Below are 27,821 nucleotides of genomic sequence, written 5' to 3'. Positions count from 1 at the left end.
CTGTCTCTGGCTCGGACGCAGCTTTCGGACCAGCATACGTCAGCTCGCATGGGTCACTGCTTGCCCCTTTGTTTGACCTGAAGTCTGCAAAATTTACGGAGTGATGACTACGACTGCCTTAGTTTGCGGCGGAGCACACTCTAAAAGTGTAACGGTAAAAGGCTGCCCACCAAATTATGATGGAGATTGCCTCCATAAATCGACAGAAATTAGAAAGAATATCTTTACACGCTTAAGGGGGGACCCTGGTGAAAAAATAGGCAAAAATCGACATTTTTTCAAAAATGTTTTTTTGATCTCTAAAAATAGTTTGATTCTTCCTCTTTCAGATGCAAGTTCGTTTTTGTCCATATCTTGAATACTTTCCGAGATACAGCGATTTTAAGATAACCCTGCACATTCACTTTTAAGAAAAAATGCATGAAAAGTAGAAATATTTCGACTGGACTTCCCTGATGCGTCCCTTGTTCAAATTTCGCGCTCTCTGTAACTGCCTGGCCAGCCTGCTTGGCTCCCGGCACTGCCAACCTCCCTCAGCTCGTGTGTAAACAAAGGCACTGCCGAATAGGTTAAGTTTTCTATCGGATGGCGTGCATTGCGTTTCTACTCTAGGCGCAAGTTCTAAGTGAAAATTTCGGAGAGCTATGGACCCACTCACTAGAAAATGGAGGCTAAAGTCAAAAGGGCGATCAAATTCTGTCGGTGCTAAATCTAAATCATCCAATCTCGCAAAAGGAAGGGAAAAGAGACATGAACCATTGCCACAAGCCACAGCTTCAGATGCAGGTAAATCGAGCAACAGCAATGACAACCACTTTCATTTCAACCAATAGTCGTTTCCCCAACCCTTCTTGCTTTCCATGAGTATAACAGTGATGTTATTGTTTTCAGAAACGCCAAAAACATCTGCACCACACCTTGAGAAGGAATCTGACTACCCTGACAGTACAACAAAGAGAAAATTTAATCTAGTAGCAGATATTTTAAGAGAGAAAGAAAGTGTTGGAGTAATTTCGAATGATACTGAAAATAATTTGGAGAGGTCATTTAGTATGGAAAGTGATATTCAAGATTCAGGTGACTTTATGGTTGTCCACAAATCATTTTGGGCAAGCTTTGTGAAAAACCTGCTTTGCAGTGCATGCCAAGCTAAGGATCTGACAGTTAAAATGGTAGAAGAACATGGCTTTGTCAAGAAAATGATTGTGAGGTGCAAGTCATGCGGTGGAATCCTGTCCAGCCTCTATACAAGTCCACGCATCAAGGATTCCACCAGCAAACGGCCCCCATTCTCATTGAATAGAAAAATGTGTGATGCATTTGTCAGCATTGGTGCAGGTAAGACATTTTTATTAGTTAATAATGTAACTATCAGTGACAATCATGATTTTAATGTCGTCATTTAAATTCTTTTAGGGTATGCATCAATGGAAAAGTTTGGAATAACACTCCAAATGAATATTATTAATCCAGAAGTGTATCGGGATCATCTCAACCAACTAATTCTGGAGAATCAAAGCCTGCGGCAACAAACCCTGTCTCTTGCTCGAGAAGCTGTCAGGAGGGCCCACATTGAAGTCGATCCCAGTTTGGCGGATCAAGATGTGATAGATATTCCAGTGTCCTTTGATGGCTCCTGGCCCAAGAGAGGCCACACTTCATTAGTTGGTTTTGGAGCAGTTGTTGATATTCTTACTGGTTTAGTGGTTGACTTTGAACTTGTTTCCAAATTTTGCCATATGTGTTCCATTCGTGCAGATGAATTTGGAGACACAGAAACATTTCAAGCTTGGAAAAAACGGCATGAAGATCTTGGAGAGTGCAACATTAATTTTGAAGGGTCATCCAATAGCATGGAAAAGGAAGTGGGTCTCAAATTGTGGAAACGATCAGTGCAAGAATGCAAAATGAGATACACTGTTATGCTGAGTGATGGTGATGCAAGTACTTATGATTTTTTAGTGGCAGAGAATATTTATGATGGAATTGAAATTGTCAAAGAAGAGTGTACAAACCATGTTGAAAAGAGACTGGGCACTGGATTAAGAAACCTCGTTCAAGTTGAGAAATCCAGGGGAGTGACCTTGGGAGGCAGGGGTGAGGACACCCTCAAGGTAGACAATATTAATAAGTTGCAAAATTATTACCGCCTAGCAATTCAGAAAAATGCCCCTGATGTTGCTGCTATGAGGAATGCAATCCTCGCCACAATATACCATGCAAACTCAACGGTCAGCAAGCCCAAACATCAGTACAGTACCAACTCGATCGCTGTCGCGCGACAGCGATAGTGAGAGCAGTTCGTTCGCTGCTACTAGCCCCGGCAGCGCTGGCGAGCGCCACAGCGCTCCGGCCGGCTGAGGCAGGCTGGCAGCAGCTGGACTGTCCCCCCACCCCTCCCCACCTGCTAGGCGTCTGCTAGGCGTCTGCCGTCTGCAGTCTCTGCGCGCGCGGTGTATTGCTATTCCAATCAGTGTGTGTGTCGGGGCGGAGAGTGAGGGAGGCGTAATAAAATCGACGGAAACTCGTAGATTAACATATTTATCAGGTATGACTGACTAGAGGGTCAAAATAAAAAAAAATAGTCTAGCTGACAAGATGGTCCAAATATAAACAAAATCTAACATAAATAAAATATTTAACGTAAAACAAAAATAAAATTAAAGAAAATTTAAGGAACAAAAATAAGGAAAATAATAGTTTATGCGTATTTGGCGATGAACTGTTGCGCCTCTCCCAGAGCAGCCAAGATGTGGTCAGGGAGAGCCTCATCATCCTGCCTGCTCCACCGTAGGAAGGCGTCAAGGCCATTCTTTGCCTCCTGAAGAGTGACGACTGTCTGCTCATTCGTGTTGCCGTCACCGGCGCTTTTCGCCCTGATCTCCTGTACAATTTCGTCATCAGACAGTGTCCCGTGTCCAGGGTCGTACCTGTAACAAAAAAAATAGTGAGCCCCGCGAAATTATGAAAAAGGGTTGCCATTTAAAAAAAAATACCTGTCAACCCCGAGCCACTCGTCCATGCCGGTCCTGCCTATGTCGGCCCGCTCACAGGCAGGGTGGTTTTAGCACCACTTCGAGCAGGTCGCCCGGGGATTGGGTCGGAGGCACGTCCTTTTCCCCCAAACCTCTCCGAACAGGGCCCCTTCCAGGCTCGGGCATAGCAGTTCGCACCGACGCTGCGCCACGCTTGATAAAAAAAATGGACGGCCTTGATCAAAGTAATGCCTTTGATGCGTTCCGCTACATCCTCTGGAGCCTGTCCGATTAGCAGGTACTCAAGCAAATATTTCCTGCAACCACAGAACAACAAATATTAAAAATGCCAAAGATAAAATTTTAAACCAAGTATTTGCAAAATAATATTTTTTCAGAATTTACCTGTACCACCTTTTGGTGTTCTCTATTGGGCCCTGGTCCATAGGCTGTAGAATAGAGGTAACATTTGGGGGTAGAAACTTTATCTCAAAGTTCGGTTCCAAATCAAAGGAACTTTCAGGTGGATGGGACGAGCAATTGTCTACCAGTAGAAGGACTGGGCCAACAATGCCGTCCTCTTCCTGTCGCCGCTTCACTTCTGGCACAAAAATTTCTTTTACCCACTGTTTGAAAATGATCATGTTCATCCATGCTTTGGCTTGGTTTGTGTAGGCTACAGGCAAGGGCCTACTTTCCTTGAAACCGTGAGGGTTTTTTGCCGTGCCAATAATTAGAGGAGTTATTTTATGTGAGCCGGTGGCGTTGCCGGCCATCATTGCTGTGACTCGCTCCCTTGGGACTTTTCTTCCCTTAGCCATGCGCTCTGTGGAGACTGACAGCGTCTTTGACGGCAAACACTTCCACCATAAACCTAAAAAAAAAACGTTAACGCTAACGCTAACGTGAAAGCAGATGATACTTAAGAGAATGTTTATTGAAATGTATGAATGTGACATTTTGTCAATTTCTTTCAAAGAGTAAACACTCGGAACTCTTTTTTTGACAATTTCTTTACACAGGTAATTCATGAAAATGTCAATTTTAGTATAACTTTTGAATATCCTAACGTGCCATGTTTGTGTGTTAAACATGTTCGCAATGACGGTGGGACACTCATGTCCGATACCATTGTGGTTGGGTATCATTTTCGTGTGTTTCAACGCGAGGATGCACAATTTGGTGGCTAATCACATAAATACTCAATACCGTAAAAGTTGTGTTCGGTACTAGGCCAAGGCGCCTTGCGGCACGCGGCGTGTCAGCCACATCTCCAAGCGGGGCCGGCCGGCCGGCGCGCCACCCGAACCCGACCTCAAGATAGATAAGCAAGAGTGGTGCACACAGCCGACTGCCGGCGCGCTGCTTCTCGAGAGGGGCAGGGGTTCGAGGGGGCGCTGCACTATGCGTTCTACGCACTCAAGGTTCAAGTGTGTGTGTGTGTGTGTGTGTGTGTGTGTGTGTGTGTGTGTGTGGTGGTGTGTGTGTGTGTGGTGGTGTGGACAGTTGCGGGGTGTGGCGGGGCGCGGCGGGACGTGGCGTCTCGGCAGAGGAAGAGGCGCGGGGGGCAGCTGCGGGATGCGCAGCAGCGTCTCGTGACGAGAGGAAGGGGAGCGGCACCGCGCAACGTGAGGGAGGCACTTCATGAGTACTAGATAGCTGGGTTTATACGCCCGAGGTTATACGCCGCGCGCGCAACCTGAGCCCCCGCAGGCGCCCCGATTCATGGTGCGGCGCGCGGCGCGGCGCGGCGCGGCAGACTGCGGGCCCTCCGCTCATAATCTTCTAGGCAGGCCAGCCAGCCGCTGCCTTGCCAGCGAGGCGCTCGGCCTCTTCTAGGCTTGCTAGTCAGGCAACGAGGCAACTGCTGCCTGGCTAGCCGGAAACTCGGTACTCTCTGCACGAGAGTACAAGCACGCTGATACGTGAACGTATCATCTGCTAAAAACGAAATATTTCCATTTACTTAGTGAATGATGCGTCCATACCCCCCGCGCTGAGAGAATACCCCGCGCCGCGCGACTTCCCCGCAGCCGGGAGAGGCGAGCGGGGGAGGGGCGAGCGGGGGAGGGGCGAGCGGGGGAGGGGAATGAAAACAATGTTTACTCTCACCTGTTTCATCGGCGTTGTAGATGTTTGCGTACTCGTAGCCGTTTTCTTCAATCATATCTTGCAGTTCTTTGGGATATGATGAAGCAGCTGCCGTATCAGCTGACAGTTGTTCCCCTTGCACACCCAAAAATTTTATTCCATATCTATTTTTGAAATTTGTTAGCCACCCGCCACTAGCATTAAACTCCTTGCCATCGTTCAGATTTTCGTGGAATTTTTTGGCTTGGGCTTGCAGAATTGGACCACTTACAGGGACGCCCTGTTCCCTCAACTGGACAAACCAAATGTACAATGCCGATTCTGTGTCTTCGTGCAGGCCATCCCGGGCTGTCTTCCGCTTTTTCAGACTGTTACCTCGAGCGCGTAGTCTCTCGGCTTCCTCCTCAATTTTTACCTTCTCCTTCCAACATCTTTGAATCGATCTCTGAGAAACGCCATACTTCACTGCCAGTGCAGCAGAATTCCGATCAGGATCATTTAGAATGGCCAACTTTTCTTCAAAACTGAGAAATTTCTGCCTTTTTGGAGCGGGGGCTGACATGGTGCGCGAGCGAAAAAACACGTTTATTTTGATTTGGTTTGTTTGCGATGCGCCGGGCAGACGAGCTGTCACCCAGCAGCCGATGAACGCCGGGGCAAGGGGGGCGGGGAGAGGGCATGGCTAGGCTCGGCCCGGCCGCTGGCTGGCCGGCAAGCGTGCGTCGGCGCTGCCGGCAGCTCGGGCCGGCAAGCGGAGCGGGCTAGCGCCGAATCCTATGTCTGTCTCTCTCGCACACGACAGCGATCGAGGCGACAGCGATCGAGTTGGTACTGTACTGCCCAAAAGGTGAAGACAGTTGGTGCTTTTATCAGCAAGCCAAAGCACTCAAGAAGAAACCTCCAGCCCCTTCATCTAGGACTTTGACCATCAGCGACAAGGTGTTTGCCAAAATACTTCCTATTTATAGGCGACTCTCTACCAATGAGTTACTTGAACGGTGCACTCGACTGGGGACTCAAAACAGTAATGAGTGCTTGCATTCTGTCATTTGGAGGAAGTGTCCCAAAACTATGTTTTTCTCATTGAGAAGGTTCCAGATGGGTGCCACAATGGGAGTGGGGGAGTTCAACATGGGAGTTGAAATTATGCTGCAACTTAAAGCATCTTTCAACCAGGAAAAAGTGAGCAAGGCAGCTGAACTGATTGCTCGCAGACAAGATGGAAAAAGGAAGAGGAAGAGTAGCTGCCAGAGTGAAACAACATCCAAGAAAGCCCGCAAGAAGGACACAAAGAGAAAGAAGTCAAAAGAAGCAGCTTTGAAGAGAAGAGAGGGGCCAACTTATTCAGCAGGGAACTTTTGATATTGTAATTTATAGCTAAATTTGCCATCTGGAACCTTGAATACTTAATATACTTGAGGCAAATATTATTTTGTAATGAATATGATCATATGACAGTGAATTATAGAGAAACTAAGCATATGACTGCCAATTTTATTGCTGGAACAATCAAAATCAGCGTCTCAAACTTTGACCTCCGTTATCTCAGAACTATTTTTTTTCTCGGTCTAGAACCTTCCTGCGTCTTTCAGGTTCACCAATCAATGCCCCGTCAATTGCAATCTGTTCCTTGATGTCTTGTCTACAAATTTTAGTGACGGAATCTTGATATCAGCCCTACTTTTTTTTCCACACACCTAAAAGTTTAAAAAAAAGGCAAAAAAATCACTTTTTTTAAATGTTAAAATTTGAAAATTCATATCTCAGGACAGAAGTTGAAATTGAAAATTCCGTCACTAAAATCTCTTCTATACATCTTTAGGATAACCCAAAAAATTTTTTTCAAGACTTTCCGTCCCAATGAAAGACGCAGGAAGATTTTTCCCCAACGCTCTAAAAAACACTAAAAAGCCACTTTTCTCAGAGACCGTTCAACATTTTGGACTGAATTTTGTTTTGGGAACTCACCATGATAGACCTAATAATTAACCAAAGTTTCAACTTCCTGGGATTATTTGAAAGCCTACTTGATAGTTTCACCAGGGTCCCCCCTTAAAACCTTCCAAAGTATTTTGGGCCTACATAACACAAACTAATTTACTTTGTTACGCGAAGTACTAGATCGTAAACTACGAAGTATTTTCTTTGTGCATTGTGCCCTGTTTACGTGGCCTGTTCTGTCATTTTCCAACTCACCAGCCCAATGGTAGTCGAAATTACGGTTAAGGTCAACTCCAACGCAGTTCTTTTTGCTAGTTGCTCCGCGATTTTTACGCCACATGCGGTCCTGCATGCAGTAAGAATGTATATTGTGTCACCGTTGCGGAGAACCACGGCGATACTTCACGACACTCCGGACGCAGGGATCCTTAACGTACCTCATCAGGGCATCATAACGTTATGATAAGAGTTAAAGTTATTACCCTTAACTTCTAACATTTTTTCAAAAGGGTAGGTTATTTTTTATGTCTCAAATTTGTGTGGATATACTTTTGCTAGTACTTTAATAAATCCGTACCCTTAACTTTTAGCGAACACTGTCTTGTGTTACGTTATGAAAGCAGTGTTAGTTAAATGTTAAGTTAAGTTAAGGATCCCTGATTTAGTGTGGAGAAAAGCGCACCTTCGTCCTTGAGTACTCGTAGCCGTCCGGGTTCAGAATGGGCACGACGACCACGTCCAGGCCAGCCCGCAGTGTGGCGTCCTGCACCAGGGCCTCCAGGAAGTACAGCACAGGCGGAAGCGTGATCCACTCGCGGGCGTGCATCAACGCGTCCACCAGCATGATGGGGTTGTTGGCGCCGCCAGACGACACGCGCGCGTAGTAGATCTCTCGGCCCTCCACGGACCGGCCCACGCTGCCCACCGTCACCAGCTTGGGGTAGCGCTCCTTCAGGGCGCGCAGGTACGCCTCAGTCTGCCAGCCAGAGAGTGGAAGTTGCAAGCTCGGTAGCAAAGGCAGGACACACGACCAATCCGAAGGACAGACTTCTAGCTGACATTAGATACGTAAGCGTGCAGAGCCGCCTGAAAGAAAGGTGGTAAGTCGCATTTTGCCCAACACCCTTAACACCTTACGAAGTATTTTGACTCAAAATTTTTGAGCATACATACGTACAAACTAATTTACTTTGTTATACGAAGAAATAGTTTGTAAATTACGAAGTATTTTCTTTATAAGCCTATGTATGCTTAAACATGAGACTAGGGGTAATGGACTCGCAACGGAGCTGGCCGGAATCTCTGCCTTGCTAATTGTAGTTCACTATTTCTCCGACTAAAAATGAGATTTTTGAGATGGCTCGGGCATTTTCGGAAAGAAGACATCTTAAAGTATGCCCCAAATTCAAAAAAAATTTCAATTTTCCCACCAGGGGTCGTACAGGAACAGCTTCGCCGTTGCCCTACTCAAATGCGCAGGGCGACGGGCATGGTGCCAGGGGCGACGCAGGGGGGACGCATCTTCAACTTGCGATAGAAGCTTCCCGATGCCGCAAAAGTGATGGGAGATGGTGCTCCTTGATTTATGTCGAAGACAAACTATGTCCGATCACTTTTGCGGTGCGGCATGCGGAAGCTTCTCTTCTATCGCAAGTTGAAGATGCGTCCCCCCTGCGTCGCCCCTGGCACCATGGCCGTCGCCCTGCGCATTTGAGTAGCGCAACGGTTAAGCTGTTCCTGTTCGAGCCCTGGTGGGAAAATTGAAACTTTTTTGAATTTAGGGCATACTTTAAGATGTCTTCTTTCCAAAACTGCCCGAGCCATCTCAAAACTCGCATATTTAGTCGGAGAAATAGTGAACTACAATTAGCAAAGCAGAGATTCCGGCCAGCTCCGTTGCGAGTCCATTACCCCTAGTCTCATGGCTTAAAATACTTTGTTCTTACAAAGGCCTGAAATAGATTGTAAGGTTTTCTCAGGGAACGATTCCAAGATCGCCCCTGGTACTGTGCGAACCCTTCGATTCCGTATCGAGTCATGGTACGTTCGCTTCCGTCGTATCTATTTCAAATCAGCAGAATTCGGGTTCAGATAATTCGAAAATAACCGACTACCTTCTGCTCAGAACTATATGTTGAGCACGCGTAGTGCGCTCAAGTAAGCCATTATGTGTCTTTAACCCTGATGTTGACACGTAAAATTGAGTCAATTTTCAGTCATTCAGTGATTTCTGGAACATTTTCTTGTCCGAACTTGCGAATTTGCCCAAGATTGCATTCACTCAAGTCTCGTGCGTTGCTTCGATTCAAATCAGATTCGAGGGCCCTTGATTGAATGCAATTCGCTCTTGTATGGGGCATATGAAAAGAGCATTAAAGGGAGTGAGAGGAAACGCAGAACATCTGATTAGTTTCTACAAACAAGGAAAAAAAGCATGACTTCAAAATGCGTGAGTCATCTGTGTAAGCGGATGGAGACACATACAATAGTTTTGTAATGATGTCAATACCTCTGCGTATGACATATACTGAGTGAAGGTAACTGGTCCTGCTGCAACTGCACGCCGGCTGTAACAAAAACATGTGACATAAGCCTTGGGCTTAAGGCCGAGATAATACTTGGTTTTACGGCACTTCTTTAATAATGAAATTATGGTCCAAATATCTTTGACTTTTGAATTTAAGGGAACAAACCACTGAAAATCTTCATATTTTGGCCCTCTTCTTTTAACTGTTTTTCCTAATAATCATTCCGAGCCAAACGCCGCAAACCCCACCGCAAAATTCAAACTACTTTGGCTTATGCACATTTTTCAAATTCAGAAAGGAGTTAAAATTTAATGCATGTTTTCCACCAATTTTTTAACGTATAGCTGTCTCACTAGAAGTTCAATGACAAATCCCTTCAATCATATAAATTTTGTTGGAACACTCTCATTCCAGGAACGTGACATGCCACATATTCGTTTGCGTGTGAATTGGCCAAAAATCAGCTTGTTCACATTCAAACGAACGTGACATTTTTTCACGTTCGTTTCAACGTGATGTCACTGGAATGAGAGTGAAAAAGTTTCAGTTTAGCGAAAACCAAATGGCATAGGTTGCGTCCCTAATCGTTAACTACCCTTCCACTCGTACCAAAGTTCGTGCAAAAACGAGTTAATAGAAAGTCGTGAGAGCGGTACCTGATATGAGTGGATGATTCCACTCCTACCGCAGCGAGCAAGACCACGATGAGGAGGCCAAAAGGCGCCATGGTTGTTGCTCTAAGAGTCCCTCAAGCGCAAATTTGTGTGCCTCAAGGCAACATACCCGCAGACTTATAGGCTGTTTCGCGAACTGGTCTGCAAGTCACGTGGACAACGAGCCATGCCACGGGAACGATCGTGCACTTTCAATTTCGTACTGAGAAATGCCGTGCAGTCATGACACTAAACTGATTCTCAGAACCGCGCTCAGAACTTACCGTTACAATTCTATCACAATACAGGGACATTTCTTCGTAATATAAAGGAACTGGTCATAAGTTACTGAGAACACTTCACCATGATTACCACCATCGCTGTGCTGTCGTGATACTAAGCTTTGAGTTCGTATTTCGAAGAAAAAGCTGAGTGCACGCGTGTCAATTTTTTGAATGTCAGAAACCTGTCTGAAAACTTGACCAAAATTTCGCGCACCTCTAACCTGAAAACTTATTCTGATATACTGTTGAACTCAGGCCATCAATATCAGGAAAAGTTTTCAGAATTTCAGCTTTCATGGGTGCGCGAATTTTGATCAGAATTTCAAACATATTTCTGACATTTTGACAGAATTTTCACGAGAGGGCTCACACTTAACTCTTGTGCACTGTTTTAAATCCATAATTGATCCAGGAAGCGGAAGAAGGGAATAACTTGACTTATCCCCAAATTTAGTTTTTATTTTATTATTGTGCCTTAGAATGGTTTACATCATTACACCAAATTATTTGACTGAATTCCAAGCAGTTAAGGAGAAAATCCACATGGAAAAAGGGTATAACTCAACTTAACCTCTTTTACAGTCTAAATTTCATTGGAAAATGGAGATAACTCAACCTTAGTCTACATGAGTCCGTTTGACAAATTGGCAAAAGGATATAACTCAACTTGTGTTTTTATGGATCTAGTGTAAAAAGAATCAACTCAACTTAACCCCCCCTTAATTTTAAATTTCAATTTGGAAAAAAGAGCTAAGTCCAAAAAATACACCAGAGTAACATACACTTTATGCAGACTATTGTTCCACTTGACTTGTCTCAAAATTCCTCTTTGTTTAGGAAATATAAGGTGAGCTGACTCTGTTTTCCATTTCAACGGAAAGTGATAAGTCGCAGAAATCCTCTACGGAGTGACCTTACACTTTTGATTTTTTTCCAAGATTTTACTAATGCTTTTTGAAATTATTAACATCTGCAACATTCATTTGTTTTGTTTTAGTTTTCCCTGCTAACAGTTTTTTGTTTCTTCTGAAAAATGGCCAAAATTGAGTTATCCCCTTCTTCCGCTTCCTGGATCAATTACGTATACATTTTTATTCACTAGGGGTACGCGCCGTTTTGTTTGGGCGCGTAGTAGGCGAGCGACGCGTCCGTATTCTTGTAGAAGATGGTGAGGAATATATGCAAAGTAAGGCCAATACAGGGTCAATGCGAAACTCAATTTTAAAAGTTTGGTCACAAATTGGTAAATTTTGGGGAAAGTAAAGGTCTGGGATGAAGTTGGAAGTCATTTTCGTGATCAGCACACCAAAAACTGAAGGAAACTATGTAAAACTCGATGTAAAAATTTTGGTCCGAAATTGGTCAATAATTGGAAAAGTAAAGGTCTGAGATGAAATTGGAAGTCATTTTCGTGATCAGCACACCAAAAACTGCAGGAAACTATGTAAAACTTGATGTAAAAATTTTGGTCCAAAATTGGTAAATATTTGGAAAAGTAAAGGTCTGGGATGAAATTGGAAGTCATTTTTGTGATCAGCACACCAAATACTGCAGGAAGCAATGAAACACCGAGGAAATTTTGGTCCTAAATCATGTATGTAATTCTAGTTGAAAGTATGGGTCTTCAGTTGTTAGGTTTTTTAAGAGCGTTTCCTGTTCATGGTGTCATGCCATGAACCCTGACCCTGTTACTCAGTCGAGTAACATTTACAGCCAGCATGAATTGCTTAATACGATTCACAAATACTTCAATTACCATTCGATATCTCCTTGTTATTGAACTTATGAATACGCAATGTTATTAGTAATACCTAAAAAGCCTTTATCCCTTTTAGTGTAAACTAGTGGATTAAACTATACTGATTTATCTGCATTAATTAAAAAGAGACATATTTACAGGCAGGCTGATTTAAACTACTTTGCGGAGAAGACCTTCTGTCAGATCCAATGAATCGTTTCATAGAATCCAATGTCGAGGCCACTTATTGCTAAATGCAAGTTTATCTTATTCATAATGATAGTCATGGTGTGTTATTTAATCTTTGAAACAGTTTAGCAAAGTATTTACCTAACATTCTGAGTAAATGAAAAAAAAAGCCAACTCAAACCATGACCAACACAATATATGATGAAGTTAAAAGAATCGTCTCATGAAATCATATGACCAAGTCAGTGAATCGTCTCATTGAATCTGATGTCAATCTCAAACCTTGAATGCGCTACACTCACTCATCATATGGTTTTCTTTAAGGTTAGTACTATAGTAAACTCACAGAATTGCAATGAAGCCTTTCCCAGAATCAGTGCCAAGAGTCAGCAAAGACTATTTATTTTGGCAAGATTAGCATCTGGTTTGTACTCATAGAATGTATTAATATATTTTCTAACTGTTATTGAGCAAAGCAAACAACTAAAAAATATAGTGTCTGAGAATATAAATGGAAATACACTCACAAAGGTTAAAAAACCAAATCATTCTTGCAATTATCAAACACAGTGCACTGACTAAAACATTTCCCCTGTAGCGGGGAGGGGAGGGGGTGGACGGACGGACGAAACGCGCAATAATTGTCACTTTCATTTTCCGTGTTTCACCGAGTTGACACTCCGGAGGGTTTCAATCATTCTAAAATATCGAAAAACTATGACCGTACGTACTCACTTCTAAGCCCTTCTGCTCTTTAGTTTGTTTTATTTGCCAATGTTTTGCCAGGTCCCGTATTTGAGAGTCGCGGCCGCAAGTATGAAAAATTGCTACGAGCCGCCAACCACTGCCAACCTAACCACGCTAAGAACCTAATTCAAAAAGATGTTTTGAATATTTCAAACAATAGTAATCGTGAATATAAGATAAACTCCCCCTGGGGGAGATTTAGGAGCCTTCCGGTGCGAAATTTTGAAACTATTTGTGCGGTAGTTGCTGAGAAACGTGAGTGAGTTACAGACAGACGCACGACCAGTCACTTTTTGGTACCCCCAAACACGGCATGGGCTCGCTATCGCTCGCCAATAATTATGCATGTACAGAAACGCAAGTTAGGTGCTTGATTGTGTACATTTTATGCATATTCCTGCATACAATGGACATGCCCATGTGATGCACAATATAATACAATAATACACACCTTACCTTACGTTCGTATCAGTCCATGCATGATTATGCATAAAAAGTCTACAAGAGCGAAGTGTGATCCTAAGAGTGTGGTGAACACGATGCTCGCTTGAATACGACACGACGTTCATTTGAACACGACTCTGGTATAAGCGGGAAGAAAGTCCCGAAAATCGTGACCAGACAACTTCGTATGACGCACTGTAAAAAGTGATCGGAATTTTACCATTCACTGGTCTAGCAAAATTCCTATACATGTATAGGAATTACTGATATTCCGATACATGCATAGGAATTTTCCGACTTGTATAGGTTTTTTACTATACGGGCCGAAAATGTATAGGAAAATTACTATACACTGTAAAAAATTCCGTACTTTTGTACGGAAATGGTACAGAAAAATTTAGTACGGAGAAAAGTACGGAACGTTCCGTACTTGCTCCATATGAACCCATGTAAATGGATACGGAAACATAGTACGGAACGTTCCGTAGTTGGCAAGTACGGACGGTCCAGGCAAATTATTGACCAGACGTGTTCCGTACTTTTTCCGTACTTTTTTCTCACAGTGTACATGTATACAACTGCCAGAAATCCTATTCATGTATAGGAATTTCCCAATACGTGTAAAATTTAAGTCGCGCCCCAACTATTTCCCCCCCCCCCCCCCCCAAAAAAAAAAAAAAAAAAAAAACTGAGCAATATCAACTAAATGCTGCAAAAGAAGCATATTTAAAATTTTTAAAGCACACTTCCCCTTTTGTTTATTTATCTTCAACTCTTCTGCCAACTGGGTTGTTGATGTGGTGTTGCTATAATGAGTGTTTTGAGTCGGTCCGGCGAAAACTATGATGTTCTTTGGTTCGGTGCTATGATGGCTATTCTGCGCGGACCCTGGCAACCAGGTAACATGCAGTGCTCTAGAGCGCCACCCGTGTTAGGCCGGAGCCGGAGATACATCCAAAAGGGTTTTTGTAAAAATTTTGTACGAGACTCACAGTTTTTTGTGCACACGAACTTTTCGCACAAATTTGTGCAAAATTTTGTACATTTTTGTACAAAAATGGCGAAAAATGTGCAATTTTTCGTACGAAAATTGTACGTGTGCACAAAAAACTGTGATGTCTCGTACAAAATTGTACATAACATTTAGTGTGTAGCCCCCCTTTGAGTTGCACTAGAGTCCATTTGGGACTACCGCTCTGCATTGTTCTCATAGCCGGGCAACGTAGCCGTAGCCTCTCAGCATGGTCTCTCCCCGCCTTTATTGAACTGCAATGGCAATGGCAACTGCAATAGCAATGGCTGCTATGGCATTGGCAACATCAATAGGGAACTGCTATGGAAATGCAGGGCGCTCCACGCACACACACACACACACACTCACACACACACACGAACGTGTTGACGCCTTCAGTCCTTCACCTGCGCGGTACGTGAGTCTACGACCTGGTGACGTCATTCGCCGTCCCGACTGCGGGCCGGGCCTCCAGACGAGGCTCAGTGTCCGCTGGACGGCCGCGCGCGTCGCACCGGCGAACACCTGGCCGGCCTTGACAGTGCGGTAGGCGGAGAAGCGTGCGAACAGTTCTGCCTCAACATCGACAAAAGCGAGGGGTAGGGGTCTCTGAACCTGTGTACCGACTATTACGCTATTACGCTCTATTACGCCACAAAATTTAAACGGAATTTTGCTCAAACGGCCTAAAAACACCAAAAATTGATAAAATTTTGACAATTTCGGGTATTACGCGACTATTACGCGAATTATTACGCGTGCTATTACAGATAGAGTGTACCGACTATTACGCGAGTGCATACCCCCTCGGACAAAAGTGATCTCGCCGTCTCCAACCCAGTGCAGTGGTGCCGCAGAGTGAGAAAGTCCTGTTTAAACGCCAGACATGTGACCCAATGCACCGGACATTGTTTAGCAGCGCAGACAGGTCTGAGCTGGAGAATTGTGGCAGGGTGAACAAATTGTGGGTGAAGAACAGGTTAAAAATTGACTTGGACGATTCGTAGTGTTTTTAAACATGTCGGAGTAATCCCGCGTGTCCTTAAGGTGCCCTCGAATTAAAACTACTGAAAGAAGAGGGAATTCGAAAACAGATCAGCTTCATTTTTCATAGTTACAGGGGTCAATCTACAGAAATGTTACAATTTCGCGTTTTAAACTGTAAAAAAAATGAAAGTTGTCCGATTTTGTTCATATTGGCCTTGTTTTTCTTGTTTTGGCATGCAGAATGCGAAACGACATCAAGTGCAACGCTTTTCGAGAATTTTTTTTTCCCTTATATCACAGAGGAAATGACTTAAAGTTTACATAATTTGACGTCTACGGAGTTTACATTTTTAAGCAAATACCTGGATTGCAGCCGTATGAGTTGAAACAGTAGATCGCGCACAGACAGCTGACTAAAGGACCACCAAAGCAATGATCCGCATTTCAAAAAAAAAAAACAATCATAGTTCAGGAAAATTACTTAAATTTAAAAGAAAGTATTTTTTTTTTTAAAAAAAAGTGAAATTTGTGTCGAAATCATTTGAAAATGAGCTTCAAATGAAATATGAAACTCCAAAGTCATTTCTACTTGAGCTGTATTGTTGTTAGCGGCAACTCCGGCCTTGGGTTTTCCTCCTTGTTCCACACCTCACTACTGTACTGCAGATTCCCGGCGACGCAGGTACTGATTACAGCACCTCGGCCGGGAAAACGCCAAATCCGCTCGTCGACGCATCATTTGCTTCTTAATAACAGTCATGAGGAGTCGCTTCGATTGTCATGCCATGCCAACGAGAGAGTGTCGCTGACCTTCGGACATAACCCATACATTGTAACTCTCGAAGCGGCGAACGGGCGAACCACTTTTTTTAATTTCATGCTCCAGCATTGGGGGAATGAGCTGGATTTTAACAAATTTCTGTTGTACTTGCCGGTAGCAAACGCAAGTCTGTGCATGGCACACTTTGAGTTGTGTGGATCGCACACTGCTTTAAACTTTGCACCTCCACGCACACTGTTCCAAACTGTGTGCCTGGAGGCCTGGAGGGACAGTTCCTAGCTCTGTGCCTTGGACCTGGTTACCATGAGAGAGGGGCACCCTTCTGGCACTCTGTTCTAAAATGCGTGCCTGACAAACACGCCCTTTAGAACAGCGTGCACTACAGGCGTAAATTTTAAATCGGGCACATTTTGCGTGCTTTCTTCAGAAATCAGTTTTTCTTAGAAACCAGTGCAAATAAACTTTCAAAGACATTTTTGGATCAAACATATAAAATTAAAATTTTCTTAGGCAGATTTTTTAATAACAAGACTTTCATGCTGAGTTACAAAGACAACTTCACTTAATGTGAAGACACAAAAACAATGTTCTGACCGCGTAGGGCGGTGTGTCATCAAACTTTGACTCATTAGAAATTTCTGTTACAGTGCAGGGGAACCTGGGGGGTCAGAGGACGTCGATTTGCAACCCGGGGGCAAAGATAACAAAAAAAGCCTAACTCTGTTCGTGATGTACTTGTATGCCCAACCAGTGCTCTTAGGTAAATTGAGTATCCAAAGGCCACCGGGAAACTGTGTTTTTGGAAGCTTTTATCGTAAATAGAGGGGTGGATCACTCAGTGTTCTGGCGCTTACATAAGTGCAGGTACGCTGGTTTTCTAAGTGTAATAATGAACTCATTTCAAAAGCAATATTATGTTTATTGCATAATTAGCGCCATGAAAAAGTTACTGCATTATAAGTGAGATAAATATTCTATTGCATTAGCGAATGTACCACTTTTGTAGCGTAGTTATCACTTTATTTTCACCAAAACTGTGATAATCTGGGCCCAGACCGGCCGAAACCTAAGAGACTTATTGCATTTTTAACGAGACAATATTTTATTGCTCTCGTGGCTTCCAGGGGCGTAGGAACTTTTTACGGCCAAGGGGGGCACTCTTTATGGCCCCCCCCTTTGGCCGAATTGCGCCCCCACCCTCCCGGGGGGGGGGGGGAAAACCCCTTTAAAAAATGTGATTTTCCAGTGCCTTTTTTTTTAACTTTTAATTGACACTTGTTAAAGCAGTTTGTCACAGATTAACCCTTTAATCTGCGACGCGTCCCCCACAGTGGGACGAAACGCGAAAAGTGGTCAAAAGTGGTATTTTTATAACTGAGGGGGGGTCCTTCAAACTTTTGGATTTTGGGAAAAGGGAAAGGGTCTAGGCTACCCAGAACACTAATTGAATTGACAATTTGACACGTGGGTGACCCCCTACGGAGCTCTAAACTCGAAACATTTTCAGATTTTCGTGCATCCATTCCAACAGGTGAATGTAATTCCCTCTGGCGGTCGCATCCTTCAAGATAAAATAACATTTTATTTTTTTGGGAAAGCGGGTGACCTGACAAATCGAGCAATTGCCTTTGACTATCTAATTTGTCTTGGGGTTTAAATGTTACACGCTGCTAAAATTATTGCACAATTAAGGGTTTTTTAAAAACTGTTAGGGAGCGATAAGTTGCACTGTTAAAAAAAATATGAAAATTCAAAATGTTTTCCCGTCTTACCTGGTGGTCTGAATCGAAAATTCAAAAAAATGGTACGAATTTTAAAGACCAACTGTCTGAAAAGTTTGACCTGTTGTCTAAAATTTTGAATTTAGACTAGCAAGTCTGAATATTTAGAGCGATGGCTATCAAGTTTTGTACATTGTCGTCCGAAAATTAAATTCATACTTGTGAAATCGGAAAACGAGTGAAAAAAACCCCCTCCCCTTTGTACATTTTTCGATTTTCTCAGAACTTTTATCAATACTACTGTTGTATTTCAAAAAATATTTTCGTTTAGTGTCGTAAAAACATAGAGAATGTTTCAGAGCTCCGAAAGGACACTTATTGCTCTATCCGCTAGGTGGCGCTAGTGTCGAATGGATGATCTTTTGGAGCTAAAATTGCCACTTGAAGGCGAAATTGCGAATATTTTGTTACAAACTTATTCCAAGTGATTGTCTGAAAGGGCATGAGCGCACCAAAGCAAGATTCAGGGTTTAAAAAGTGCAGTATAAGCTAAATAACAAAGAATACAATTTCACTCTCGCGCATGGCCACGGGTCGGCGCGTGGTTGGGGGTAACGCCGATGGCAAAAGTTTGCCGATTTGTGTTCTACTCTACAGAGTGGCATTTTTAGTGCGACTGTTCAATGTCTTCGTACAACTTAGTCTGATAAAATAGACCGACTGTATCATTTTTTATACAACATGTTGATCTGAAAATTCAGACTAACGTCGTCTGAAACTTTCAGACCGCGAAGTATGAAAGATTTGGTATGAAAATTCAGACTGAATGTAAGTAAATCGACTTCTTACAAAAAATATGAATTTTCAGTAAATTTTTTTAACAGTGATGAGTTGCGAACATTTTCCAACCATTCCACCTTGTGCCGGTGGTAGTGTAGCCGCCCCCCGTTCCAGCTCATATCGCCAATCGCCACACATTGCGGCACCTTCGGAGAAAAACGGTGTCAAAAGTGGCTCGCAAAGTAGCTTTGATGAAGCATTATTGGGCGAGCCCCTAGGCCAAAAGTAAACTTACGAATGCTGTCTCGACTTGCGGACACTTCGGTTTGAATGCCGATGGTTGGCAAAGAAGGTTGCGGAAGGCTTGCTGGCGCCGCAGGGCATGGTTGGTGAGAACATCAGGTGTGGGTCGTTGGTACTGGCGTAACATCCCAAAGTAATTTTTCGAGATTTTGACATAATGAGTTTTAACCTTCGAATAACGCCGATTAGAGATTTTGGCGATGATTTGGAGGCTCGCTTAATTCTGACCACTTTTTTTCGCATTTCGTCCCACTGTGCGCCGTCGTCGCTACTCGCTCCAGGCTAGCCATCGAACCGAGCGTTCAGTCATCTGTTGTCGCGCCCAGCCGCCGTCGCCCTACACTCTACCAAAAATGTCCTGTAAATGCCGTTAATTTATTACCAGTTTTCACTGTAGGTCAATTCACAGCGTTTGCTGTGAACTAGTTCACGGCGTTTACTGTGATCTCGGTTACACTCTACAAAAAATGTCCTGTCAACGCCTTTAATTTTTTACCAATGTTTGCTGTTATGCGATTCACGGGGCGTTTGCTGTGAACTAGTTCACGGCTTTCACTGTGATCTCGGTTACAGTGTTCACTGTGATCTGGCCACAGAAAACGCCGTGAATTGGAGCCTGATTTGCAGTACTTCGGTGTCAGCGGCGTCAAACTCACAGTGTTTACTGGGGACCAGATCACAGTGAACACCGCGAACAAGATCACAGTGAATCCCGTGAGCAGATCACAGTAAACGCTGTAAATTTGACCTACAGTAAAAAACTGGTAATAAATTAACGGCATTTACAGGACTTTTTTGGTAGAGTGTAACAGTGTTCACGTGATCTGGTCCCAGTAAACACTGGAGTTTGACGCCGCTGAGCACCGAAGTACTACAAATCAGGCCCCAAATTTCACGGCGTTTACTGTGGCCAGATCACGTGAACACTGTAACCCAGATCACAGAAACGCCGTGAACTAGTTCACAGCAAACGCCGTGAATTGCATAACAGCAAACATTGGTAATAAATTAACGGCGTTGACAAGACATTTTTTGTAGAGTGTAGCCCTCCCCTTGGCCCTCCTCAGTTGCGCGCAAAATGAACAGCGATTTCTAGCCTAGACCCCTTATGCCGTTGTGCGGGGCGCCAAGCGCCTCCCACGACACCCGCTTTGACGGGCGCTGACTCAACGGGCGCCTTCTCATGAGGCACTCTTGTGGGGCCCCCGTTGACGCCCCCGCTGGAGCGCAGTCTTGGCGCCCCTGCGGGGCGCCTTCGGCGCCCCCGAGGGCCCAGGGAGGGGCATTGCCCCCCTGCCCCCCCCCCCCCCCCCTTCCTACGCCCCTGGTGGATTCGATAGTTTGAAGGAATCGCACCCGACTTTTTAAACGCTGCTAATTGTATGAACTTTATCACATTACACTGCAAAGCCGGGGGTAAGTTTACTCGCCACAAATTTGGGAAGCCGTTTTTTATGCCAAAAATTGGCAAGCTTCGCCTGAAAATACTCCCCAGCATGCCAAAATTTGGCAAGCTTAGCCTGGAAATACCCCCCAGCCTGCCGAAAAATTGGGAGGCTTGTGAAGATTTCTGACCATAGCTTGCCAAATTTTTGCATTCAAAATGGCTTGCCAAATTTGTGGCAAGTAAACTTACCACTGGCTTTGCAGTGTAGAAATACCAGTGTTATCACGACTAAAATTTCGGGTGAGGTATTCTTTATTGCTCAAATTTGGGCGAGAATCATATTATTTGGATGAGGAACCCGTCCTCGCCCAAATTTCGATGATGATACTATCAGACTACATATAAAGCTGATACATTCTTTATCGCCCAAATTTGAATGATTATGCTTGCCTCGCCCAAAATTGGGTTGTTGAGCAAGACTTTTTCATTTTCTATGTTTGATTCTATTAATGCTCGATTTCGTACTTAAGTTGTGTGCTTAAAAGTTTGAACTAATTTATTGTGCTTCATTGTTAGCAGCCTGCCCGCCGATCCAGCTGAAGACAGTGTTGGCGGCGTGCACACTGGAAGGCAGGCCCATCGACTGCGCGCTACATCCGGTGCCTGTCGGGACGCTCGCCACGTTCCGTTGCAAGCCCGGCCTCAAGATCAAGTTCGGCTACCTGCCGGCTTCGAGCTTCGTGTCGCGCTGCGGCTTGGACGGGGTGTGGAGCGACGGTCCCTTCCGCTGCGAGCGGGAGAGGACCACGGCGCCACCAACCACGCAGCTGCATTGTGGGGGGATGAAGGTAACGCGAATCAAAGCACAGCGGGCCAGAAGACCGGTGGAGGCGGCCGAAACTCTAGACGCGCTTTGCGCTCTAGGGTCGCTCTAGGGACTCAATCATCGAGTGACACGTCCGATTTTTTTTTTCTGGGGGGAGACTATAGCTGCCCCCTTTTTTCCCTGGACCTCCAGTTAGCCGCCAGCCGCCTAAAAGGTAGGCAAAAATCAACACTTGGCCCTATCAATAGGCAAACAGTGATACGTTGCCCCCCTCTCCCCTTGGGACGACTGTGGATCCGCTACTGCTGTCAAAGGGCTCTGGAACCTAAAACCTGTGTTGAGTTTTGTCCGCCTCCGCTGGGGAGAAATGTTGACAAATAATTTTATTTCCTTTGTCAAAAAGTATTTGAAACCGACGAAAGTGCTTTTAGAGAAGATACGCCTCGGAAAACTCTAATACAAAGGGGCCATCCATAAAGTACGTCCGCACTTTTTATCGGTCATTTTGACCCCTCCCCCTGTCCGCTAACGTCCACTTTCGGCGACCCCACCTCCCCCCTTTGGACGTCCATTTTGACCAAAGTATTCCAAATTTCAACAATAAAGCGCTTTTTTTTTGGGGTAAACTGATAAAAAACGCGTTTTAAGTCACAAAAAGAAGCCTTCTGCGTTAAAAATATGGTCGAAAAAAAAAATAAATTGCGCTGGTTCCGTTTCCGCCCGCAAGGCGCCGCGCGTAAAGAGGGCAAATTTTAATTCCTAATTTTCTTCGTATAAAAGAGGACCCACCACCCGGCCCCCCCCCCCCCCCCCCCCCCCCCCCCCCCCCCTCCCTCTCACGTCCCCCAAACGTCCGCCCCCTCCTCCTGCGAGTGCGGACGTACTTTATGGATGCCCCCTAATTCACTCAATGAGTCTGTGAGGTTATGCTGCCGGCGCCAGTTCAGGTTCAGGGGACGACTAGAATACTCTTTCCATTCTACAGCTTAGAAACTTAAAAACTTTTCGGATAAGTTACTGTTAACGGTACATTGTGGCTAAATGAAGGAACATTTTCGTAGGTAAAGATGCGGAAATAAATGCATCTTATACGAAAGGCTGAACAAATAAGTAAAACTAAAGTAAAACTAAATAATAAACCCAACACCTCGGGATAGGGCGAAAAACAATCACACTAAATTACTATGCAGTTTTTTGTGCACAAGCTATGCACGAAACTCTGCATGCGTTTCAATATGTTCGAATTTCATGCGCAACAAAACACATTTTCATGCATAGTTGCGCACCAATTTGTGCATTTTGAAACGCGTGCACAGTTTCGTGTACAGCTTGCGCACCATAAACTGCTTAGTAATTAAGTGTAAACCTCTGTCTTTTGTGCTAGTAATGTTTTGCGTTCAGCAGCCTGCCCGCCGATCCAGCTGAAGACAGTGTTGGCGGCGTGCACACTGGAAGGCAGGCCCATCGATTGCGCGCTACATCCGGTGCCTGTCGGGACGCTCGCCACGTTCCGTTGCAAGCCCGGCCTCAAGATCAAGTTCGGCTACCTGCCGGCTTCGAGCTTCGTGTCGCGCTGCGGCTTGGACGGGGTGTGGAGCGAAGGTCCCTTCCGCTGCGAGCGGGAGAGGACCACGGCGCCACCAACCACGCAAGCTGCAGTGTGGGAGGATGTCGTCACCACGGTGCTTGCAACGACGCAAGCTCAAGCAGAAGGGCAAGTCACCACGGTGCCTTCAACTACGCAGGCTGTATTGGTGCAAGACGAAGGTTAGACGCGCGTAGATTTTAAGTTGGAGGGAGCACTCATCTCCAGTCAACGCGTCCTATTAGGAAAATCCTAACTGCCAGAGTAGATCAAGACAATCCTAAATGTCAGAGCAGATCCAAAACAATCCTAACTGTTGTCAATTCAGGACTATCCTCACTGCACATGACGTGAGAAGCGGCCTTTTTTCAAAGTCCGTGACGCCAGCCAACATACTTACTAAAATGACTCGCCGAAGGGCTTATTGAAAAGTTCCATCTTTCTATAAGTACATGGACATTGTATTTCAGAGACTTCGAGATTCACTGATATGTAGTGGAGATACAACGAGTGACTTGAAGACAAATTCAAATACTATAAGGTTCATTAATCCAATGCATTAATCTACAAGATTTAGAAACCATCTCATGCTCAGACTCGTTTTTCCTGCTTCCGTGTCATGCTCAGTTCCAGCATCAGTTCCAGTCTGGGTTTCCAAAATTCAATTATATCATCAAAATATTCACGGATTTAATTAACAGATTTCTTCCAAGAATTTCCCTCTGGTGATAACTGGAGAAAGGAAAACCCTTTCATTCGGGCTTGTCTTCTGGGTATTTTTCTTGTAAGGGGCCGTTTAAATGTGACGTTACGCTTTTTAGGCTCTTTTTGACCCCCCCCCCATAGTCCAAATGGTCACTATTTTGACTCACCCCTCCCCTCCCCGTGACGTCACATTGTCGAAATCATTATTCTTGGCAACGGGAATAGACAAGCGTACATCGTCTAAATTAGGTGCCTAAATTGGAATTTTCTAACAATTTGATTGCATTTGGAAAACCCGGGTCGAATCTGGTCTAACGCTAACTTGTTCGGAAAAATCTGAGGAAAGTGCAGTTAAAATACCCAAGCCAGTGACAGTTTAAGCTAAGTAGGCGGGGATTGCTGATTTCATTTTTTATTTCTTAGTGGCCCACCCCTTTTCATATTTGGCAATTTTACACTACTTAAAAGTGTGATGTCACAATGCCTTCATCCCCTCTCCCCCATGTCACATTTGGTCACGATTTCTCTGGACCCCTGTGTGGTACTGACGTCATTTTTGAACGGCCCCTTATTGGTGGAGCTTGCTCCTCAGATGGGATACGGAGAGATGTGACGTTGACGTTTTATCTAACGCACAAAACTCTCTTCCTTTTTCTGTAGATGACACGTGTACATTAAAACATACGTCGAGTAGTACAAGACACATTGGTATCAGATTGTTTTGTTTAAAGACCATGGCAGGGGTCATAATTTACTCCCCCTCTCCTATTACAGTGGTCTGTCCACCGCTGAAGTCCCAAAACGGTGTTGCCGGGGTGCCGCTTGGAGGGCCATCCGTCGAATGTGAGGACCACCAGCGCCGGTTGGCACCGTTGCGAGGTTTCGCTGCAAGCCGTTGCACCATTCTTGTTCGGATTTGCCTGATTCAAGATTTTAGTCACGCTGCGGCGCAGTGCCAGTGGACCGTGCGTCCGTTCCGATGCGAGCCAAGTAAGTTTTAATTTTCACAAAATTGTTTCGGAATTTTGTTATCTTGTGTCCATATTTTGCTATGTTGGTGGTATTCACATCAGTGTTTGGTAAATTGTCATCGATATTTCTTTGAAAACTTTTTCCCATCGGTGATCTGATAGTGATACAATTTTGTGTCAGCCTGGCGGGACAAAGTGTCGTCTTACAGTAGAACAATTATTTATAGTGGGCATCGGACGATTGTGTCACCATGCGGGAACAACATTATACTCGGACGCTCATAAAATCGACCTGTTTTCCAAGCCTACATAGCGGGTTTGTTCACGTATTTTGCTCTCCAACCAGCCCATTTGTATGGGTGAAATACTTCATGGAACTTCGTGGCCCTAATATTAAATATCGCCCACTGAAATGCCTCGGCTCGTAGGCAAAATACGTAAACAAAGCTTGGATAAAGGGTCAATTGCACTGTGGCAAAAAGCTACGGAAAATTCTGTAAACAACTTGTGATAATTCTCCGTAGCCCCCTTGTCAGTATTCTCCGTAGGCTCTTACAGTATTTTCCGTAGGATCGCACAGTATTCTCCGTAGGACACTACAGTGATCTCTGTAGGACTGTGCAGTCTTCCAGGTCCTACGGAGAGGACTGTGCGGTCCTGCGGAGAATACTGTAAGAGCCTACGGAGAATATTGATAAGAGGGCTACGGAGAATCCTGGCAAAAAAATTAACAGAATTTTCCGTACTTTTTTGCCACAGTGTGCCTTAGTCTTGGGACCAAAAAGTGGCCCACGAAATTTAGTGTGTAGTGTGCGTGCACCAGACCCCTGATCGGTTTCCCTGCGTAGTTTGCGGGCAGCCGACGGGCAAGGGGATCGGCTTCATTCGGGACGGCAATTTGACGTCGTCCGCCGCGGACTTCCCGTGGCACGTCATCATCTTCGACCTGACGCAAGACATGAAGCAGATATGCGGCGGCACGCTCATCTCAGCCAAGTTTGTCGTGTCGGGTAAGAGTTGCCAGGATTGAACTCTTCTCTCTAAATGTCTTACGAAGAAATTTCCCACGAAGAAAATGGCGCAAGCATAATACGAAGGTGGTTTTCTTCGTATTACGAAGGTTTTTCTTTGTATCTTGCAATGAAAAAGCTAAACAGATTCGTATTACGAAGGAATGTTGCTTCGTATTATGCTTGCGCCGAATTCACTGTAACATACGAATGACATAGGTCAAATTTCATTGTAAGACATTTGATCCAGGAAGCGGAAGAAGGGGATAACTCAATTTTGGCCATTTTCCAGGAGAAACAAAAAACTGTTAGCGGGGAAAACTAAAAAAAAACCCAAATGAATGTTGCACATGAAAATAATTTCAAAAAGCATTAGTAAAATTTTGGAAAAAAAAAAAAAGTGTAAGGTCACTCCGTAGAGGTTTTCTGCGACTTATCGCTTTCCGTTGAAATGGAAAACAGAGTCAGCTCCCCTTTAAAATTTCCTAAACAACAGGAATTTGGAGACAAGTCAAGTGGAACAATAGTCTGCATAAAGTGTATGTTACTCTGGTGTATTTTTTGGACTTAGCTCTTTTTTCCAAATTGAAATTTAAAATTTAGGGGGGGTTAAGTTGAGTTGATTCTTTTTACAATAGATTCAAAAAAACAAAAGTTGAGTTATATCCTTTTCCCAAATTTGTCAAACGGACTCATGTAGACTAAGGTTGACTTATCTCCTTTTTCCAATGAAATTTAGATTTAAAAAGGGGTTAAGTTGAGTTATACCCTTTTTCCAAGTGGATTTTCTCCTAAACTGTTTGGGAAATCCAGTCAAATAATTTGGTGTAATGTTTAAAACCCATTCTAAGGCACAATAAAAAAATAAAAACTAAATTTTGGGGATAAGTCAAGTTTTCCCTTTTTCCCGCTTCCGGATCATTTAGAGGGTTCCTTTACTGGGACCATGTAGTCGTTAAAGGGGGAACTTGATTGGACAAAAGGACCCGACCCCATCATGCCAGTTTTTTTTTTTTTTTTTTTTTTTGGCCACAGCGTCTAAACTGTTCATTTGGAGGGGCGCAGTAAGCGAGCCGATCACCGGTGTAAATGCCATCAGGATTTTCTGATTGAATTTCTGATTTTCCCAAACAGAAATCAGGTTTTTCCCGATTGATTTTCTGATTTCTGATTGTCAATCAGGAAATTTTTTCTGATTTCTGATTGTCAATCAGAAAAAAAACCTGATTGAGTACCGACATCAGAAAAATTTCCCGATTTCTGATGTCTGAGTGCCAATCAGAAATTTCCTGATATTTGATTTCTGATTGGCAATCAGAAATTTCTGACTGCTTTTCTGATTGCGATTTACGCTCAGAAATCAGAAAAGAACATCAGGAAATTTTTATGGTGTAAAGTACAGATGCCTATAAAATGGGAAAATATTTGCGATATCGGTTTCAAAATTTTGGGATGTGACATGTTCAGCCGATTTGACTAGGGCCATTTTAATCTTATGCACATCGGATCATCTTTAGTAGCATGTCGAGGCCTGATCACGAGCTATCGGAAATCGGACTTCAGATTTGGATCGGACTCAGTTTTGACCCCCCAGAGAAGTTATCATCAATTTTGAATGTGCCTCGGCATGGTCATATTACCGATGTTTGAAGTTGTCTTACCAATCAGAACTGTCCACTCAGAAAACACAATCAGAAATAGACAATCAGAACTGGTACCAATCAGAAATCATCAATCAGAGGTGCGCGAAAAAACATCAGGATTTTCCAATCAGAAAATATCCTGATTGACCAATCAGGAATTTCCTGATTGAAATCCTGATGAATTTTACACCGGTGATAGCGGAGGCAGAGTGTGGCAACGGCCAAGGAGATCGTGAAGCCATGCTCGATTGTTCGTTGCAGGGATTACGCACTTCTTCGAGATTATGAAAACTACACTCTAAATATGGGGTGCCCGCCCAGCAACTGGGCGCCTTCGTCGCCCGCCCCACTTTTTAGGGTGCCAAATGTCGCCCAGTTTCAGGGCACCTTTGTCACCCAGTCTCGGGGTGGACAAATCATTAAGGAACCTGCCTTCACCCATAGCTCAGCAGCGACTGAGGTGCCGAAGGTGCCCAGAATCTAGGCACCTTAATCGCCCAGGATCTAGATACCTGAGCAT

The 27,821-nt window shown here is 44.2% G+C and overlaps 2 protein-coding genes across 2 annotated transcripts; both read left to right on the top strand.

Annotated features, from left to right (window-relative positions):
* The first annotated feature begins 644 nt into the window (after positions 1-644).
* Positions 645-2,291, top strand: LOC117645485. The gene is made up of 3 exons (XM_034385729.1): positions 645-786; positions 892-1,338; positions 1,417-2,291. The coding sequence occupies exons 1-3, from the start codon at positions 645-647 to the stop codon at positions 2,289-2,291; spliced, it is 1,464 nt and encodes a 487-aa protein (XP_034241620.1).
* Positions 2,292-17,080: 14,789 nt separating this feature from the next.
* LOC117645484 lies at positions 17,081-21,844 on the top strand. The gene is made up of 3 exons (XM_034385728.1): positions 17,081-17,130; positions 21,141-21,409; positions 21,791-21,844. Exons 1-3 carry the CDS (start codon positions 17,100-17,102, stop codon positions 21,842-21,844), a joined length of 354 nt encoding a protein of 117 aa, XP_034241619.1. The 5' UTR covers positions 17,081-17,099.
* Positions 21,845-27,821: the final 5,977 nt, after the last annotated feature.

This window comes from Thrips palmi, unplaced genomic scaffold, assembly GCF_012932325.1.
Source record: "Thrips palmi isolate BJ-2018 unplaced genomic scaffold, TpBJ-2018v1 HiC_scaffold_18, whole genome shotgun sequence".
NCBI lineage: Eukaryota > Metazoa > Arthropoda > Insecta > Thysanoptera > Thripidae > Thrips > Thrips palmi.
Note: the sequence above shows the minus strand (reverse complement) of the source record. Positions and strands in the feature narration are given on the sequence as shown.